This window comes from Myxine glutinosa, chromosome 2 (assembly GCF_964187855.1).
Source record: "Myxine glutinosa chromosome 2, kmMyxGlut1.1, whole genome shotgun sequence".
Classification (NCBI taxonomy): Eukaryota; Metazoa; Chordata; class Myxini; order Myxiniformes; family Myxinidae; genus Myxine; species Myxine glutinosa.
This window is the reverse complement of record NC_136262.1, coordinates 70,328,203-70,348,083: the sequence shown is the minus strand read 5'-3', so window position 1 is coordinate 70,348,083 and position 19,881 is coordinate 70,328,203. Positions and strand designations below refer to the sequence as shown.

Here is a 19,881-nt window from a genome sequence, read left to right as displayed (position 1 = left end):
CTCCAAGCTGATCTCCAAAGCCAACTGTGACCTCACAATTCTCCACAGGCCCAAAACATTCGTTTTTCACCCTTAGCTTAGAATGGTATACAAAACCTTAATCTGGAGTGTTATGGAATTTGACCCCCACCTGTAGACTACTTCTGCTGCTTCCCATCTTGTCTCTCTTGAGGCCTGAGGATCAATGACCCACCATATCATTGGAAGGAAGGAGACTCAGGGTCTGCTTTTTCTTCACTATAGGTTGGTTGGTGGCTTTGCCGCTTTTTACGGGCTGCACTCTGGTCTTGATTTGACTTCGCTGTCATATCCCCACCAAACCCCTGTCCTGCCCCACCTCCCCAAGTTTTTACTCAACGTTCACCTCCATTCTTTCTTGGTTGCCTGTGTAGTGTTTTTTTTCAAGTTCATTGTCTACTACCACTTCGTAGTCTCTCCCATTACCATCATTGAGCTTAACTGCACCCTGTTCTCACTCTTCTATAATTTCCTCCTCTTGTCATGCATGCTGTGGTCCATCCGTTTTTTGGCATCCCATTGTTTTCTCCTCTTCCATGAGCATCGATACCCGTCTTTAAAAAAGGCTTCTTTCATATTCTAAATATTAAACATATAGAATAACAGCTTTTTTATCAGTAGGCTATCACTGTGTATTATTTCTAGTGATATAAAGTTTTTCATCCGTTTGAACCTACATTACTCCATATGCTCTTATGATACATTCACACGCCATTCGATCGCTGGGTTAAACCAGTGAAAGCCAATGGCCCATAACCAAAAATAATACATGGCATCACTAAGTCTGAGCAGCTCCCTTACCATGGCTTTATAATGGGCTCAGCCTCACAGAAGGTGGACTGTGTGAGCCGTTACTCATCATCATGGATCATTATCATCAAAGTGTTTGGAAAAAATGGGTTTTCATTGGATTGGGATAGGGGTTTTTGGGGGGTTGAAGATAATACAGCACAGCAGGTAAGAGGATTTAAATGATGGAAAGGTATGATGTCAGTCTATGATTGCCTTGTGTTACATCCGAAAATGATAGAGAATCCTTCTTTAAGTCATGGCAATTATAATAGTCGATCACCTACTTTTCGATGCGCGAGAAGTCATTTGATCCATCATGTGTCACCTCCACATCGAAGTGATATCTAACCCTAATTGACTTACCGGATAAAGACGCATCATATTGGAGTGTGGTTAAGCCAGCCATCCCCACCCCCTTAGCACTCAATTGGGCACCAGCCTAGAGTGCTCATCTGGCCAAAGTTGCGAAATTGTCTTTAACATCCGTGTGATTTCAGAGGGAATTAGCCAGCCTAATGAAGGACAGTGTGATCCACAACGTGGCACCTCGTATTATCATCTTCCCACAACACTACTCCATAGTTCGACTTGACCTCGTGCTTACAGTGAGCCTTTTTCTAATGAAAGTATTTATTTTCACCCGTTTTTATTTTATTTTTTTATTATTTTTTTTGCAATGATTACTGATTGAACAGAAGCAACCTGGCAAAGCCGTTGACAGATTTCACAAAGTGCATTGGGGTAAACATGAATGCAGTCGGTCAAACATTCCCTTGGCGGTGAGAAAGAAACGTGTTTCGGTGTCATGTTCTTCCGCAAACCTCTTTTTAAAGGTTTTCACACGTCGAACCATGAAGCTTTAGAATTGGCTGCGATATTGAGATTTTTTTTCTGGAACCGCCATCAGCAGATGATTTAACAATATTAGATCAAAAGCAATTTCATATCGACCATGTGACACCATACAATAAGTTACTTCATCACCCACGACAGTATGGAAACCGCTACAAGGAAACTGGGCGCACATAAAACATCGTAAAGTTTTTACTGAGCGTTTATTAATATTGACATCTGGTGGAGTTGTTGAATCTGCAAAGTTGTCCGCAGGCTTCCGATAGATACAGTGAGCACAGTTACCCCTTTGGGAGGCAATTGCATTTTGCGCAATGTTCACTCTTATTAAAATGGCATTGTTTCTCCGAGCAAGATCATTTGTGCGGGATTGGGCTCCTTTAGCCTAACGATAGAGATATCTCAGCAGAAGTATGAGTTTTCTGTTCCCGTAATAAATAACTGGCTGAGTCAAATCATATCACTAAACTGCTGATTAGTGTTAGCGTGATAGGCCGTCATCTACTTATATTCGCTTGTGAGCAGGACAGCTCTTTTTAAGGATCTCCTACGTCCTTTGGACGAAGTACATCCTGCCTTTAGTTGAAACAACCAGATTATATGAGTATATTTAACTGAAACAAAAGTTACATGAAAAGATTTGAGAATTAGTAGACCTGTTATTTATCTTCAATTGCACCTCAAAGAAAACTCTCACCAGAGTTGAAACTTGTAGTACCTGCTTAAAATCCATGAATCCCTACCATTTCCTCCACTGCATGACATCAATGATGTCAATGCAATAGCAAGAACTGCATCGAGGTAGAATAGCTGAGCAGCTGAGGCCAAGGTCATGTGTCAAGTGACCAGTGCAGTGTCATCCTGAACCTGCTTTAGGCCTTCCCAGAAGTACACAGGTTCTGTTCTCTGGTGGAATTTCCAAGATTTTGTGGCACCTTTTCCCCAGAGATAGTAGTTGGACGTTTTTACTTCTTGTCACCCAAATTTATTTAGGTGTGAACTAAAGACAAAAATAAACAACAAATTCATAACATAGACATGCATTATAATTGGGCAATTAGTGACACAAATGTTACAGATGTGAGAATTATAGCCATTGGCTTATAGCCTATTGGAGCTTGACAGTATTGTGTGCTTGCCTTTGTGTTATCTAGTCTGGGTTCAATTCCATACCTGCCAATAAACTGTTACCCTCAAACTTCGCATGTAAGGACTCGCAGCAAAGAGTGCCATCCTTTGGATTAGACGCTGAGCCGGGGGTGCCATCTGCCAGAATTTTTCTGGTGGATGTTAAATATTTCACTTTGCCTTTTGCGAGAGTAGGCCATTGTGTGTCCACACACTGGCCAAATTTAAAATTCCTGAAAAGAAAGCGATATAAGTAGACTAACGACCGAGCAGTTAAGCAGCCTCCATGAGGTGCTCGCCAGACTGCACGACAGGGACGAAAGGTTGCTGTGCCACTCAGATAATTGCTCACGAGAGGAAGCCAGCCTCATGAGGAGTGTGGTAAGAAGAGAGTGAGAATGGCCTGCTGCACAGGTTTTGCACCCATTGTTGGAAACTTGACACGTCTGCATGATATGAAGGGAAATCACACAGACTATTTGGTGACGCCATTGCACTTTCATTCCAGAGCTCGTGAGTTCAAATCCACATAAAAGCAAGACTTTTGAAGATTTAAATTCTAGACTTCTGTGAACCGAGTTAGTTTCAGGAAAATTACCGATGTCACAATAAGATTGTCAATAAATATCTAGACAGCTCCTTTAATGACCATTAGGCATAAAGTAAGATGCCATCCCTCACTTCTCTGTTCTGCATGTGATGACAATCCACATGTTGTGTCGTTAAGATTTCCCTTCATTGGAACTAAGGAGCCGAGCCTGAAGCATGAAAAACAGCCCCAGACCATGATTCCTCCTCCGCCAAACTTTACAGTTGGCACTATGCATTTGGGCAGGTGGCGTTCTCCTGGCATCCACCAAACCCAGAATCGTCCGTCGGACTGCCAGATGGTGAAGTGTGATTATCACAGAGAACGCATTTCCACTGCTCCAGAGTCCAATGGCGACGAGCTCTACACCACTGCAGCTGACGCTTGGCATTGCGCATGGTGATCTTAGGCTTGTGTGCGGCAGCTCGGCCATGGAAACCCATTTCATGAAGCTCGCAACGAACAGTTGTTGTGCTGATATTGCTTCCAGAGGCAGTTTGGAACTCGGTCGTGAGTGTTGCAATTGAGGACAGACGAGTTTTACGTGCTTTGCACTTCAGCACTCGGCTGTCCCGTTCTGTGTGCTTGTGTGGCATACCACTTCGCGGTTGAGCTGTTGTTGCTCCGAGACGTTTCCACTTCACAATAACACCACTTACAGTTGACAGGTGCAGCTCTAGCAGGGCAGAAATTTGACGAACTGACTTGGTGGAATGGTGGCATCCTATGACGGTGCCACATTGAAAGTCACTGAGCTATTCAGTACGGCCCATTCTACTGCCAATGTTTGTCTATGGAGATTGCATGGTTGTGTGCTTGATTATATATACCTGTCAGCAATGGGTGTGGCTGAAACAGCCGAATCCACAAATTAGAATGGGTGTCCGTATACTTTTGGTCGTGTGTGTGTGTGTGTGTGTGTGTGTGTGTGTGTGTGTGTGTGTGTGTGTGTGTGTGTGTGTGTGTGTGTGTGTGTGTGTGTGTGTGTGTGTGTGTGTGTACGTACAGACTTGGCATTTAATATGGAATTTTTTTTTTCCTTGACTTGGGTTTACTTTCTTAACTCAGTATATCAATATGGTGAGTTTCTTTTACACTTTGGTGATTTATTTGTTGAAAGAACCATGTCACTGATTGTCTCTCGCAGCAAGAAGTCAACAACAGGATTATATCTCAGCTGGCGTGGCAAAATGTACGGACAGGTGCATTTGATGATTGGCTTCACAGTCGGGTATACAAGGTTGTTGCGTTCTGTATTAGTGGAAAACAACTGCTGCACGTCTCCAAAAGTTATTGCCGCTTCCTCTCTAGATGGTCCGTCAACTCGACAATGCTGTTTGTCATGGAGTGGTGGCTTTACGAAATTACGGCATGAAACAGCGTGCTATTGCTCGGCAGTATGGCATCATTCAAGGTCAGGTGTCAAAGATCCTGAAACGAAATGCTCAGAGGGGTGTCCCTACTCCTATACCGAGGCCAGGACGTCCCCGCAGAACCACAAGGAGGGATGATCGCCAGCTGCACCGGTTAGTCCGCAATGGCTGTACCAAGTCAGCTAATCGGCTTGGGGCTGAGTGGCAGCAACTGACAAATGTGCCTGTATCCAGAAGGCTAGTCAACCAACGACTGGTTCAAGCAGGCTATCATGCAAGGCGTCCCCTGAGAAAGCCACGACTGACCAGACAACACCGCCAGTGCCGATTGCAGTGGGCCAGAGAGCACTGACAATGGCAGCCAGGACACTGGAATCACGTAATCTTCAGTGACGAGTCTAGATTTCTGGTCTATCGTCAAGATGGCCGCGTCCGAATGCGCAGACAAGTCCATGAGCCTACAACAAAGATTGTATAGTGCCAAGAGTCCAAGCTGGAGGTGGTGGGGTGACCGTTTGGGCTGCTTTTCATGCAGGGGGCAAAACTGACCTGGTTGTTCTGAATGGAAACCTGAACCACTTCAAGTACTGGGCCATTCTGGAAGAAACATTGCTTCCATTTACTCGTGCAGCCTTTCGAGGAAACTTTCTCTTCCAAGATGACAATGCATGGCCTCATCGTGCTCGCATGATCCAACACTTTCTTGCTGACCGTGGTGCAGAGCATATGGAGTGGCCTGCCATGTCCCCAGATATGAATCCGATGGAGAACTTGTGGGCAGAATTAATGCGTCAAATCGACCACTTGGATCAGCAGCCGACCTCTGTGCATGAATTGCAACAGGCTATTGTCACTGCATGGTAAGCGATTCCTGTCCAAACCTTGGCAAATCTCGTGAACAGCATGCCTCAACGTGTACGTGCTCTCCTGAATGCTCGTGGGGGTTACACGAAGTACTGAACTGTAATTTTACTGTCCGTAATCCCAGTCGTAATTTAACTTTTGTTTTTGTTGAATTTTTTTTTGGCTAATGTGCAAAATAAAGAGATACTTCTGGAAAACGTACAGAAGTTTACACAGTACTGTCCATGAATTGAGTTCGATATCAGTTTACATCACTTTCAAGGGTCAATCTATTTGCTTCGAAATGTCAAATGTGGTTTTTGTTTCTTTTAAAGGCCACATTAACAAAATCTAGAATAATTTCAACATAATTCCAATGAACTTTTGGTTTTAAGACATCTTGAAAAGTAAGTTCACCCCCACAAAAAAATATTCCATATTAAATGCCAAGTCTGTACATATGTCACATAATAAATAGAAGCTTTATGATTGTAGGAAAGCATCACCGACCTCCCGCTAGGTAGTGTTTTTTATGGACGCATTTACGGGTTTTTACGTACATTTTCATTGAGGTTTTTATTTCACAGTATCCAGTTATATAAATTTCAATTTTCAAATGCTACTTATCAATTGAGGTTTTTATTTCACATTTTGCAGTTATAGAAATTACAATTTTCAAATGCTAGATATTGATTGAGGGTTTATTTTTTTTCACGGACGCGTGTACGGTTTCCTTTGGTAAATTTTCAATTACAGATGCTTTCCAATGGTTCTGTGATTTTCACCAGTGTATTGGCTTCGACGTACGTCGGCACGCCAAATTTCAGCTTTCTACGACGTCCGGAAGGTACCAAACATTAATATCAGTCAGTCAGTGGTTAGAATGAGCTTTATATATTATTAGTGGAGTATGCTTTCACATTGTGTAAGCAATAACAAACTGTGCTTTGTACGTAGGTACATCATAAATAGAAGCTCTATGATTATAGATAAGCATCACCGACCTGTTGCGAATCAATTTAGGTTTATTTATTTATTTTATCTTTGACAGACACGTTTATGGTTTTTACGTACGTTTTCATTGATATTTTGATTTCACAGGTTACAGTTATAGAAATTACAATAATCAAATGCTGGATATCAATTGGTGTTTTTTAAACGGATGTGTTTACTGTTTTTTATGTAATTTTTCATTTACAGACCTTTTTTTTTCTCATTTACGGACATTATTGTCATGTTTATTTCACAGCTTTGCTGTTATAGAAATTGCAATTTTCAAATGCTAGATATTGATTGCAGTTTTTTTTTAACGTATGCGTTTACGGTTTTTTAAATGTACATTTTTATTTACGGACGCTTTCCGACGGTTCTGTGATTTTTTTCCCCCGGTTCCAGCTGGTCCAGTACCAGCTTCGATGTCCATTGGCACGCCAAATTTCAGCTTTCTACGACACCCAGAAAGTACCGAACATTAATATCAGTCAGTCAGTCAGTCAGTGAGTATATACATATATAAGTTATTGTTCGACTCCATATTTTGAGTGGAGAAAGCGCCAATAATGTGTTCCATTACGGCCCTTGCTGCACATTACTGGGAGTGATAAGTGCCACCTGCCACGTGGAACATTATCTCTTGCTTTTACCAAGCACATTATGGAGGCATCCTGGATGTGATTGGGTGTACTGATTATAATTATAATTAATGCTCCGACCTATGACGAATGCCTTTAATTTCAACCGACCAATCAAATTTGCTGCTCACAGACCCTGCCTATGTCCTTTTTTCTCAAGACTGCATAGGGTAAGGAGTTCTATGAACTCTCTAGTTATTAATTTTATTATTTCATAATCTATAATCGAAGTCTGAAGTTGATAATTAATTTTCCTTTCCCAGTAATTCACAAGAATACTCCTCCCATTGGCATTTAATCCTCTTGGAACAGCCCCCTGCTCATGAGCCAAGTGTCTCAGCCAACTTTACGTTGAAATGCGAACCAGCTTAACAACTCTATCTGGAGATGCTTTTTGGCATCAAGACATTATGTTGGCCTCACAAAAATCTTCAGGATTATGAGGGGAAGAAAATCTTGGGAATCCCTCAAGTATCATGCCTCTGCATGCTCAAAGTGGAGTTTGTGAAACGTTGAAAGGATGTACCGTTTGAGCCGAGATTGAGGTGCTGGATTTGTGGTTCTCATATTTATTGTTGTCCAGGGATTTGTTGTATCATAAAAAATCGGCCCTCACATCACTACCACGATTACTGTTCATGGCAACATTGGCCGGAACCTTGATTTGGAGCATATAAGGCCGTATGACGTATGGTTGTTTTTATATGGCAGATGGGACACTTTCTTCATGTGAACTGGATGGAGATTGGAGATGGCAGTACATGATCAGATACACTGCCTGATTACATATAAAGGCCAGATAAAATAATGATTAGTGCTTTTAAAAGTTTTTTTTATGAACTCGAGTGCCCTGTGTGAAACAATGTAATGGGATACCTTCCAGGAACAATAAGCATTCTGAATTATGTTAAAATGCTTTAAGATTACAATGACATTTGACCTTTTACTCGTACACACTAAAGGCTGTCACATTAGATACTTACTTCACTGAAATGAATTGGAATATGCTAATCTGTCACAACTAGAACAGAAGCATTTGAACAGAAGCTTTTTCAGTTGGTCTCCTTTTGTTGGCCTTGTATCCACAAAAACCAAACCGGGTGTTCTGGGACGATTTGGGTTGCGGAAGATTGGCACGAAGTCATTGAAAAGGAATATTGATAGATCAGATGAAGCCATGCTGCTTAAGGCTGCCACAATTGCACTGAGGATTTGTCGCATAATTTCTGAAAATGCAAAAATTCAATGATCGCATAGTTTCATTCTTCCCCCCTCCGCCAAATCATAGATCATTGCGGCAGACATTTTATTTTCCTGAAATAAGGTGCATTTGTGTGCACACATGGGATATGTGATCACACATGGGGGACCTGTGGCTCGGTGGAGACAGAGGGTCTTATTAAGCAGTTGATACAGCCTGCAAATTGGCCTGAACTCTCCCCAGCTGAGCCCCCATACTGCCTCCTTTATTGCCTTAGGCTCAGGCCATGGTGAATCCTTTCTGGGACAGACATTTACCAAAGTTGGCCACCTTCATCTGTGCCTTTTTCTTCTCAAGATATGAATAGCACTTGATAAAGGGAAACAATGGATAGAAGACAAACATTTGGTCTAAAACTGATGGATATTCTTGCTCAACATTTTTGGAAGGATGACTTAACTACTTTTCCAACTTATCGATGATTTAAAAAAAGCTACATGTTGCAATGTTTGTTATATCCGATTAAATTCCAAGAGCAGTCTTTTTGGTATTTATTTCACTTCGTGGTTTGACTGTCTTATTTTTTGTGAACCATTTTGTTTGGAAATCATATCAACGCACTGACTTAGTCTCTTCATAAATCTCTCCATTGACTTTGAATAATCTTCTAAAAGATCCTCTTTTGGTCTTCCAATTCCAGGGGAAAATGCCAATTTTTCCAATGCCAATTTTGGCCAGGGGAATAGAAACGTCATCAGAAGTGGAGGGTGTCCAACTTATAAGAAAGTTACAATTACTACACGTGCCAGAGGCATGCCCTGCTCAAGGAGTCTGAAGGGGTCTCATGCTGGAGCCCACCTCACCCTCCATCCCCACAATACATTTTGAAATTCTCGGCTTTAGTTTACCGCCAATGGTACATTTTCTGGAGTTTTGGTGTTGGGGGAGGTAAGATATTTCAGGTTTTCAACGAGTTTAAAAGACAAAAAAACTTTCCATCATGAGGCCAAATGTGATGTAACTCTTTTCTCTTTAATTTTGAAAGTTATTTCAGAAAGAATTGGTTGAAAATCCTGAAGTTCAAAGCTTCATTTTATGCATTTTGCACATTTTCTGACTTTGTTTGTCCTCAGTAAAAATGGCCAAACTACTTCATTCTTGAATCATTTGCTTGACATAGGCTATTCGCTATATTGATTGGGTTACCTGTTACATCATGTTACAATGCCAATATGTTGATCTTGTCTGTGCAGTGTTTCATGGCATGACAGACCAGAGTGTTGTTCAGCCTTTGTTGGCTCATGGCTGATGTCGAGTAGTTTTTCACCCTTCTCAGCACTGGATGACTTATTTAGGATGTTTCTGAGTTGACTGGCATTGTATAGTACAGTTGGAGATTTTTGTGCATTTCTTTAAAAAGCTTCATACTGACTGGATCCGTGGACGTGGCCTGGTAAATGGATTCCAGTGATAATCTATGATCTTCCCAGAATAGATGAGGTAAAATTTTAGCTGGACGCTTCGACGTTCTAGATTGACATTGTTTATGGACTAGTCTTCAATAGATTTGGGTAAATCTTGAATACTCCCAATTAGCAGTTTCGAGAAGAATTGTTTTTGAGATGCTGGAGGAGTTGCGTATCATTTTGCTCAAATCTTCTGTCTGAAACCTTTTTATCCAGAAGGCCAATGACTTCATATAATTAGGGTATTGCAAATTGTTCATTCTTCCACTTTTTTCGAAGAGAATTGATGTTATAACCATCTAAACATTATTGGCTTATACCAAACTACCATGTTTATGTGTACGCTAAGTGAACGGTTTTGTTCGTACTTTCTGTGTCGGTGTTACTACACTTTTATTAATTAATTAATCTATTTATTTAATCTATACTATAAGTTTATTCCAGAGTTTGGCAGTGGAGTGGAAGAAACAAACCTCATAATGGCCCAATCTTGAGTTGCCATTGGCCACACAAAAATCATGCGACGTAGTAACTTGTCTAGTATTCCGTGGTCTCGGTAATGGTGGAGGTACACAAGCAGCAAGTTCTCGGGAGCAGAAACCAAAGTAATATCTGTAGAAAAGAGAAAGAGAGCCAACTTTGCAGCGTAATTCGAGCAAGTCGAGTTTTGAGGTCAGATTGGCAGAGTTGATACGGCAAATTACTTTGGATTCAATTCTGCCGAGCAAGTATGTGGAGCTAGAACCGCCCCAGATGTGAGAGCAGTACTCTATACAAGAACGAATCAATCCTTCATATAGTTGAAGCAACTGTTCAAAGGAGAAGAATCTTCGACATCTGAACAGGACTCCTAGTTTCTTCGAGGCAGACTTAGCTATTTGTGTAATGTGTGGATTCCATGATAAATTTGATGTAAGGGTAATACCTAGTAGGTTTATTGAATTGCATGGCGTAATTGTGGAGCTTTCAAAGGAGATTGGAGAGTTGAGTGGAGTTCTAGAGAGAGGTGGCAAGAAATTGAGTTTTAGAAGCATTAAACCTAACCTGATTACATTTGATCCACTGGGAAATCTTGTGTAAATCCAAATTTAAAGAGGTGGCTGTGATCAAACAAGATACAGATCGATTGAGGGAAGATGGAGCAGATGGGATAAAACATGGAGGAATGTAACGTTGAGTCATCAGCATATGAGTGCATTTGGTTATTTGTAGAAGAAAGAAGGTCATTGATAAAAGAAGGAACAGTGTTGGAGACAGGATGGAACCCTGAGAAACACCGCTGTTGATAGGGAAGGAGGGAGATGTTGAACCATTGTTGAAACAATGTTGAACAATGAGAGCGGTCAGAGAGAAAGCTCGATGTGAGAGAGCGGAGTGAAGAGGAAAGCCGAAAGAGGGAAGCTTGGATGTCAGACCTCAATGCCAAACTCTGTCAAAAGCTTTTGAGATATCAAGGCCGACAACAAAGAATTCCCCAAAGTCTCTCAGAGAAGAGGCCCAGCCATTCGTAATGTAAGAAAGGATATCACTGGTAGATCTTGCCTTGCGAAAGCCATATTGATGGTCAGATAGAAGACTGTGAGATTCAAGATGCTTGAGGAAATGGTTATTGAGAAGACATTCAAAGACTTTGGAAATAGTCGAAGTCAGAGAAATAGGACGGTAGTGGAAGGGTTTGAATGATCACCCTTCTTTAAAACAGGCTGTACTAAGGAATGTTTCCAGGAAAGAGGAAAAGTTTGGGTTTTTAAACAAACGCGAAACAAACGAGCAAGCACGGAAGCAAGTTCTGAAGCACACTCCTTTACAACACGATGAGGAATGCTATCTTGTCCGTATGCCTTGCTTGTGTTCAGAGAGAGAACAGTACTTTTTTGACTGCATGAAAAGAGATTATAGGGAGGGGCGTAGGATTGGTAAGGGGTGCTTCAGAGGGAGATGGAATGTTAAAGAGTCATCCTGTGTGGAATTAGAGGAGATATAGAACCAAAAAGAGTTGCTTTATCAGTCGGAGAGACAGCTATAGTATCATCAGAACGGAACAGCGAAGGAAAGGAAGAGCGACAGAAGTTGTTGGAGATACTTTTAGCTAACGACCAGAAATAATTATTAGTGGAAGAAGATGAGAGGTTGTCACATTTCTTTAGGATAAAGGAATGCTTTGCCTCACGAATAACATGTTTGCAACGATTTCTGGCAGATATGAAAGCTGAATGCGAGTCGGCGGAAGAATAATTTTTCCATGTTCGATATGCCGCATCTCTTGCACGAATGGCCGCAGAACAGTAATTATTGAACCAAGATTTGGGAGGAGAGATAGACTTGAAAGAGAAGAGGATATAAGCTTCCATTCCTGCAATAATAACCTCAGCTATACGTTCAGCAGAAATAGAGGCATCGCCTGAGGAGAGGCAGAAGTCTTTCCAGGGAAAATCAGAAAAGAAGTTTTGTAAACCAGTCCAGTCAGCGCTATTGAAATTCCAATACTGGCGTTTAGTCGGAGCAGGCGGATGAGGAGGAATGGTGGTAAGTAAAGTGATGTTCACAAGATTGTAGTCTTAAGAACGAATTGGAGGTGAAATTGTGTAGAAATATTTTCTCAGATCAAAATCGAGAAAATGAGGCTTTCACCATCTCTAATCTCTGCCATACGTGGCGTGTCAGCGGTGTGGCACAATTTCTGCTGGTGTGACACAATAAACAACAAAGAAGAAAATGAGCATTAAAATAAAATCCTAAACTTTGTGTTGACTGGAACTTTCAGTGGAGTCCTTTTTCATCTCATTCGCACAAGGGTCTCGGCTGACGTTCCACAACATGGTCAAAGGTGGTTGTGGACTCCTATTATGAGGTAATGAGTGATGTAAGGGAGAAACATCTTGCATGTAGACCTGCATTAAAATTATTAAATGTTCACAAATTGAGACAGATTGTGTTTATTTTCCTTGAACTCCCTGGAATCGAGTTTGCAGTCTCATGAAGGTCGAAGCTTGTTCTCTTCGCCAATCTTAATTTTTAGAAATCTCAACAATTTGTGAAGATGCATTTTTAAATTAATGGGTCGTTAAAAGTTTTGGGGCGGGGGGGGGGGGGGGGGGGGGAGGGAGTGAGGGGAAACATGGTATTACCACCCCCTAACTTTGAAAGTGGGAAGAGTTATTGCCCCCCCCCCCCCCCCACTCAAATCCCCACTCTGCTTCATACACATTAGTGAACACATTTTCATTCACATTGCAATCAAAACCTACTTTGAGCTGCTATTTCTGTTGTACACTAGATTACCAAGAAAGGCCAGTTTTGCAAGTAACCAAACGGTAATCTATTTATGATATCCACAAATATGGTGGGTTCTCTTCTTCCCTTCTGGTATACTCAATACATGCTTCCTCCCTTCCCACGTCCCCTAACTCCAACCTTCCCCAAAACGTATTTACCTTCTCCCCTCGCTCCACCTTCTGTACACTCCTCTACCCCTCTCCCCCTCTCCTTCCATCCACTCCTTCTCTTTTGACCCATCATCCTCTGTTCCTTTTGTTTTTTCAATTTTTATTTTCTTAATTTAGCCTCCCAGCCCTCCTCCTTTGAATGCATTATCAATATTTAGCCCCATGCAGAGTTTATTTTCATATGATTACTGATATAATCAAAGCAGGTATTATTGTAAAATCAGCAATCATCAATGGACATTGCATATCATGATTATATGTTTATTTGCCTTTTTTGCATTCTCCCTTTCACTGAGTTTTATTCATACATCTTACTTTACCATTGTTTTCTTGATTTATTTTCTTTTTCTTTCCATATAATGCCTTACTCCATCTTGCATTCATCGTGGCATCCTATCCACACCTCCTTATTGCCTCATCTCCAAACTTCTCACCAAACCTGCCCATCATCATCAGACGACCACCGCCCACTCCCTGCCCCACATCCTTCTTCACTGCTGACCCAAAATCCCTCCGACTGGGCAGCTGGGGGGCAGGAGTTGGCCGATGGCCCAGTGCCGAGCATGCCCCGCGACCTCGTGGCCACACTGGTGTCCACACGATTCATCCGACTAAGATGGCGTGCACCTGCAGAGCAACACGGAAATGCGCTCACCTACGCCGTGTCGTATGTGAATGATGGAGGTCACAGGTGTGTAAACAGCCCCAAAATAAATTCCCACAATTCAAAAGTATGCTCTGTAATTTTTTACCGATGTGATAGTAAATAATAATTATATCGTTTGTGTTGCTTGTTGTCCGCAGTTGACACAAGATGGCGAAGCATTTACTTTTGTGAAAATTTACAAAATACATACAATATAAGCCAATACTACAATGATGATCAATAAAAAAAACCGACTAAGATGCTCTGTTCACTTGTGATTGACAAACAAAGAGCAGTAGAATCTTACCCACTGTGTGCTTATCCCAAAACTGTCCAAAAAATTTAAATTGGAATCCTAAGCAAAACATATACACTGAAGGCAATTTTTTTGATAAATGTTCACATTTTTACCTCCACAAGATGGAGGTTATGTTTTTCACCGCTGTCTGTCTGTTTGGCTGTCTGCCTGTGAGCAGGGTATCTCAAAATGTTATGGATGGATTCGGACGAAAATCGGTGGACAGGTTGGGTGTGTGACAAGGACAAAATGATTCGATTTTGGTGAAGATCCGGATGCAAGAATGTGTTAAGCGATTTGTCACCATTGAGAGACGGCTATAACGATATATATCACGATATCTCATAAACGTATTGACGGATTCGGACGAAACCTGGTGAAACGGTTGGGTGTGTGACAAGGACAATTTGATAAAGTATTGATGAAGATTGGGATCTGGATGCGAGAATTTTAAAAGTGATTCTTCAGCGTTGAAAGATCTGGTCAAAAGCTATACAAGGATGACATCTCAAAGTTATGGATGGATTCGGATGAATCTTGGTGGACAGCTTGGTGTATAACAAGGACAAAATTATTTGATTTTTGTGAAGACCCAGATCCGGCCTATCCGTGGGATACAAAAGGTAAACTGTTCAGTCTGGCGGAGGTGTTCACTCTACCGAGTGCCGTTCTACTTTTTTACGTGCTTGAAACGTGCTGTATTTCCATTGTGATGACACTTCCTGCTATTAATTCTGCCTGAATAGCCTGATCATTTTCTCCCAATTGTGGATGCAGGCAAAGAGTGGTGAATACAAGCAAGTCTGGGGAGCTGAGGGTGACTGTGGAGAGCCTACAACCAGAGACTGAATACTCCTTCCGTGTTGTGGCATTTAATGAACATGGGCCTGGCCAAATCTCTCCTGCTTTACGTGTGGCTACTCAACCGGAAGGTAGGTTGCTGTTTTAAAAGTCCATGAGGAGAGCTCCCTGTGATCTCAGTTGGTTCAGCATGTTACCTGGTGGAACCTTGCCAAAAGTCCAGAACTCGAGCCTCAAAACCCTCAGTCATTTCTCTCAGTTTGGAGATTAACCTTTACAAACAACTGTCGTCTTGTTCATTTGGATAGCCCATAGGATTGGCCACCAGGGCTGTAAACTGCAATAACTTTGCCATACTTTCAACCCGTATTTTTGCACCTTAAGAAGAACCCTTTAGAATTACCATATAGAATTACCCTTAGAATTACCATTTAGAATTACCCTTTAGAATTACCATTTAGAATGACCATTTAGAATTACCCTTTAGAATTACCCTTTAGAATTACCATTTAGAATTACCCTTTAGAATTACCATTTAGAATTACCCTTAAGAATTACCCTTTAGAATTACCATTTAGAATTACCATTTAGAATTACCATTTAGAATTACACTTCAGAATTACCCTTTAGAATTACCATTTAGAATTACCATTTAGAATTACACTTCAGAATTACCCTTTAGAATTACCATATAGAATTACCCTTAGAATTACCATTTAGAATTACCCTTTAGAATTACCATTTAGAATGACCATTTAGAATTACCCTTTAGAATTACCCTTTAGAATTACCATTTAGAATTACCCTTTAGAATTACCATTTAGAATTACCCTTAAGAATTACCCTTTAGAATTACCATTTAGAATTACCATTTAGAATTACCATTTAGAATTACACTTCAGAATTACCCTTTAGAATTACCATTTAGAATTACCATTTAGAATTACACTTCAGAATTACCATTTAGAATTACCCTTTAGAATTACCCTTTAGAATTACCATTTAGAATGACCATTTAGAATTACCCTTTAGAATTACCCTTTAGAATTACCATTTAGAATTACCATTTAGAATTACCATTTAGAATTACACTTCAGAATTACCCTTTAGAATTACTATTTAGAATTACCCTTTAGAATTACCCTTTAGAATTACCCTTTAGAATTACCCTTTAGAATTACCCTTTAGAATTACCCTTTAGAATTACCCTTTAGAATTACCATTTAGAATTACCCTTTAGAATTACCCTTTAGAATTACCCTTTAGAATTACCCTTTAGAATTACCATTTAGAATTACCCTTTAGAATTACCATTTAGAATTACCCTTTAGAATTACCCTTTAGAATTGCCATTTAGAATTACCATTTAGAATTACCATTTAGAATTACACTTCAGAATTACCCTTTAGAATTACCCTTTAGAATTACCATTTAGAATTACCCTTTAGAATTACCATTGAGAATTACCCTTTAGAATTACCCTTTAGAATTACCATTTAGAATTACCCTTTAGAATTACCCTTTAGAATTACCATTTAGAATTACCCTTTAGAATTACCCTTTAGAATTACCATTTAGAATTACCCTTTAGAATTACCATTTAGAATTACCCTTTAGAATTACCATTTAGAATTACCCTTTAGAATTACCATTTAGAATTACCCTTTAGAATTACCATTTCGAATTACCCTTTAGAATTACCATTTAGAATTACCCTTTAGAATTACCATTTAGAATTACCCTTTAGAATTCCCCTTTAGAATTACCCTTTAGAATTACCCTTTAGAATTACCATTTAGAATTACCCTTTAGAATTACCATTTAGAATTACCCTTTAGAATTACCCTTTAGAATTACCATTTAGAATTACCCTTTAGAATTACCATTTATAATTACCCTTTAGAATTACCCTTTAGAATTACCCTTTAGAATTTCCCTTTAGAATTACCCTTTAGAATTACCATTTAGAATTACCCTTTAGAATTACCATTTAGAATTACCCTTTAGAATTACCATTTAGAATTACCCTTTAGAATTACCCTTTAGAATTACCATTTAGAATGACCATTTAGAATTACCCTTTAGAATTACCCTTTAGAATTACCCTTTAGAATTACCATTTAGAATTACCCTTTAGAATTACCCTTTAGAATTACCATTTAGAATTACCCTTTAGAATTACCCTTTAGAATTACCATTTAGAATTACCATTTAGAATTACCATTTAGAATTAATAATAATAATAATAATTCATTTATTTTGTATAGCGCTTTTCCAGAAGCCCAAAGGCGCTTTGACAGAGTGGAAAACATAATGCATAACAATACATGAAAACAACAATTGCAAAAAGACAAGAATCAAGAAAACAAACAGCAGCGATATACGGCATATATATAAGACAAGAATCAAAAAGACAAGACAAGAATCAATAGGGAAATATTTAAAGCAAAAGGAGGGAGAAGGAGAAGAGATAGTCAGGGGTTAAATGCTGTGGGTTGAATGTTGAATGCAGCGTTGAACAGGTGGGTCTTTAGTGATGTTTTGAATGTGGTGAGTGAGGAGGAGTCTCTGATGGTGTGAGGTAGTGAGTTCCAGAGGGTGGGAGCAGCGATGGAGAAGGCCCTGTCCCCCCAGGATCTGAATTTGGTCCGGATGGAGGGGGTCAGGAGGTTGGTACCAGCAGAGCGGAGGTTGCGGGTGGGAGTGTGTCTGGAGAGGAGGTCAGCCAGGTAGGATGGGGCCAGGTTATGGAGGGCTTTGTATGTCAAGAGGAGGATTTTGTACTGGATTCTCTGGGGGATGGGGAGCCAGTGAAGCTTGTAAAGGACGGGGGTGATGTGGTCACGGGTCCGGGAATGAGTGAGTAGACGGGCAGCGGAGTTCTGAATGTATTGGAGTTTATTGGTGATTTTTGAGGGTGAACCATAGAGGAGGCTATTGCAGTAGTCCAGACGGGAGGTGATGAAGGCGTGGATGAGGGTTTCTGCAGCCGTGGAGGAGAGGGATGAGCGGAGACGGGCAATGTTTTTCAGGTGAAAGAAGGCTGACTTTGTGATCTGTTTAGTGTATTTGTCGAAGGAAAGGGTTTGGTCAAAGATGACGCCAAGATTCCGGATGTGAGGGGAGGTGGATACTGGGATACCGTCGATGTTGAGGGCAAAGTTATGGGTGGATTTTGTGAGCGTTTTTGGGCCAATGATGATTATTTCAGATTTATCACAGTTAAGCTTGAGGAAGTTGATTTGAAGCCAGGATTTTATTTCAGTGATGCAGTTTGTCAGGATAGAGTGGGTGTCGGTGGAGACGGACTTGGTGGAGATGAAAAGCTGGATGTCATCGGCGAAGCAGTGGAATTGGAGACCATGACGGCGGATTAAGTGACCGAGCGGGGACAGGTAAAGGATGAGGAGGAGGGGGCCAAGAACTGAACCTTGGGGGACACCTTGGGGGAGGGGAGCAGTGGGGGATTTGCAGTTATTGATGGAGATGAACTGGCATCTGTCAGAGAGGTATGATTTAATCCAAGAGAGGGCAGTGCCGGTGACGTTAAAGGTGGATTCAAGTCGGGTGAGGAGGATAGTGTGATCGATGGTGTCAAAGGCAGCGCTGAGGTCGAGGAGGACGAGAATGTTGAGGTTGCCAGCGTCAGAGGAGAGGAGAAGGTCGTTGGTGATTTTGAGGAGAGCAGTTTCAGTACTGTGGTTGGAGCGGAATCCGGATTGGAAGGTTTCATACAAGTTATTGGCAGAGAGATGATGTTTGAGTTGAGTGGCTACAGCGCGTTCCAAAACTTTTGACAGAAAGGGTAGGTTGGAGATGGGTCTGAAGTTGTTTAGGGTGTCAGGGTTTAGACCAGGTTTTTTTAGAATGGGGGTAACAGCAGCAATTTTGAGGGAAGGTGGTAGAATTACCATTTAGAATTACCCTTTAGAATTACCCTTTAGAATTACCCTTTAGAATTACCATTTAGAATTACCCTTTAGAATTACCCTTTAGAATTGCCATTTAGAATTACCATTTAGAATTACCATTTAGAATTACACTTCAGAATTACCCTTTAGAATTACCCTTTAGAATTACCATTTAGAATTACCCTTTAGAATTACCATTGAGAATTACCCTTTAGAATTACCCTTTAGAATTACCATTTAGAATTACCCTTTAGAATTACCCTTTAGAATTACCCTTTAGAATTTCCCTTTAGAATTACCCTTTAGAATTACCATTTAGAATTACCCTTTAGAATTACCATTTAGAATTACCCTTTAGAATTACCATTTAGAATTACCCTTTAGAATTACCCTTTAGAATTACCATTTAGAATTACCCTTCAGAATTACCCTTCAGAATTACCATTTAGAATTACCATTTAGAATTACCATTTAGAATTACCCTTTAGAATTACCATTTAGAATTACCCTTTAGAATTACCCTTTAGAATTACCATTTAGAATTACCCTTTAGAATTACCATTTAGAATTACCCTTTAGAATTACCATTTCGAATTACCCTTTAGAATTACCATTTAGAATTACCCTTTAGAATTACCATTTAGAATTACCCTTTAGAATTACCCTTTAGAATTACCCTTTAGAATTACCCTTTAGAATTACCATTTAGAATTACCATTTAGAATTACCCTTTAGAATTACCCTTTAGAATTACCATTTAGAATTACCCTTCAGAATTACCCTTCAGAATTACCCTTTAGAATTACCATTTAGAATTACCATTTAGAATTACCATTTAGAATTACCCTTTAGAATTACCATTTAGAATTACCCTTTAGAATTACCC

General features: G+C 40.3%; 1 protein-coding gene across 1 annotated transcript in view; it reads left to right on the top strand.

Annotated features, from left to right (window-relative positions):
- Positions 1 to 19,881, top strand: part of NEO1 (neogenin 1) — a 389,738-nt gene that overhangs the window by 81,620 nt on the left and 288,237 nt on the right. Inside the window, exons 8-9 of the mRNA XM_078773416.1 lie at positions 13,796 to 14,030; positions 15,061 to 15,215. Coding sequence (XP_078629542.1) covers positions 13,796 to 14,030; positions 15,061 to 15,215 — 390 coding nt within the window. The remainder of the gene's footprint in view (positions 1 to 13,795; positions 14,031 to 15,060; positions 15,216 to 19,881) is intronic.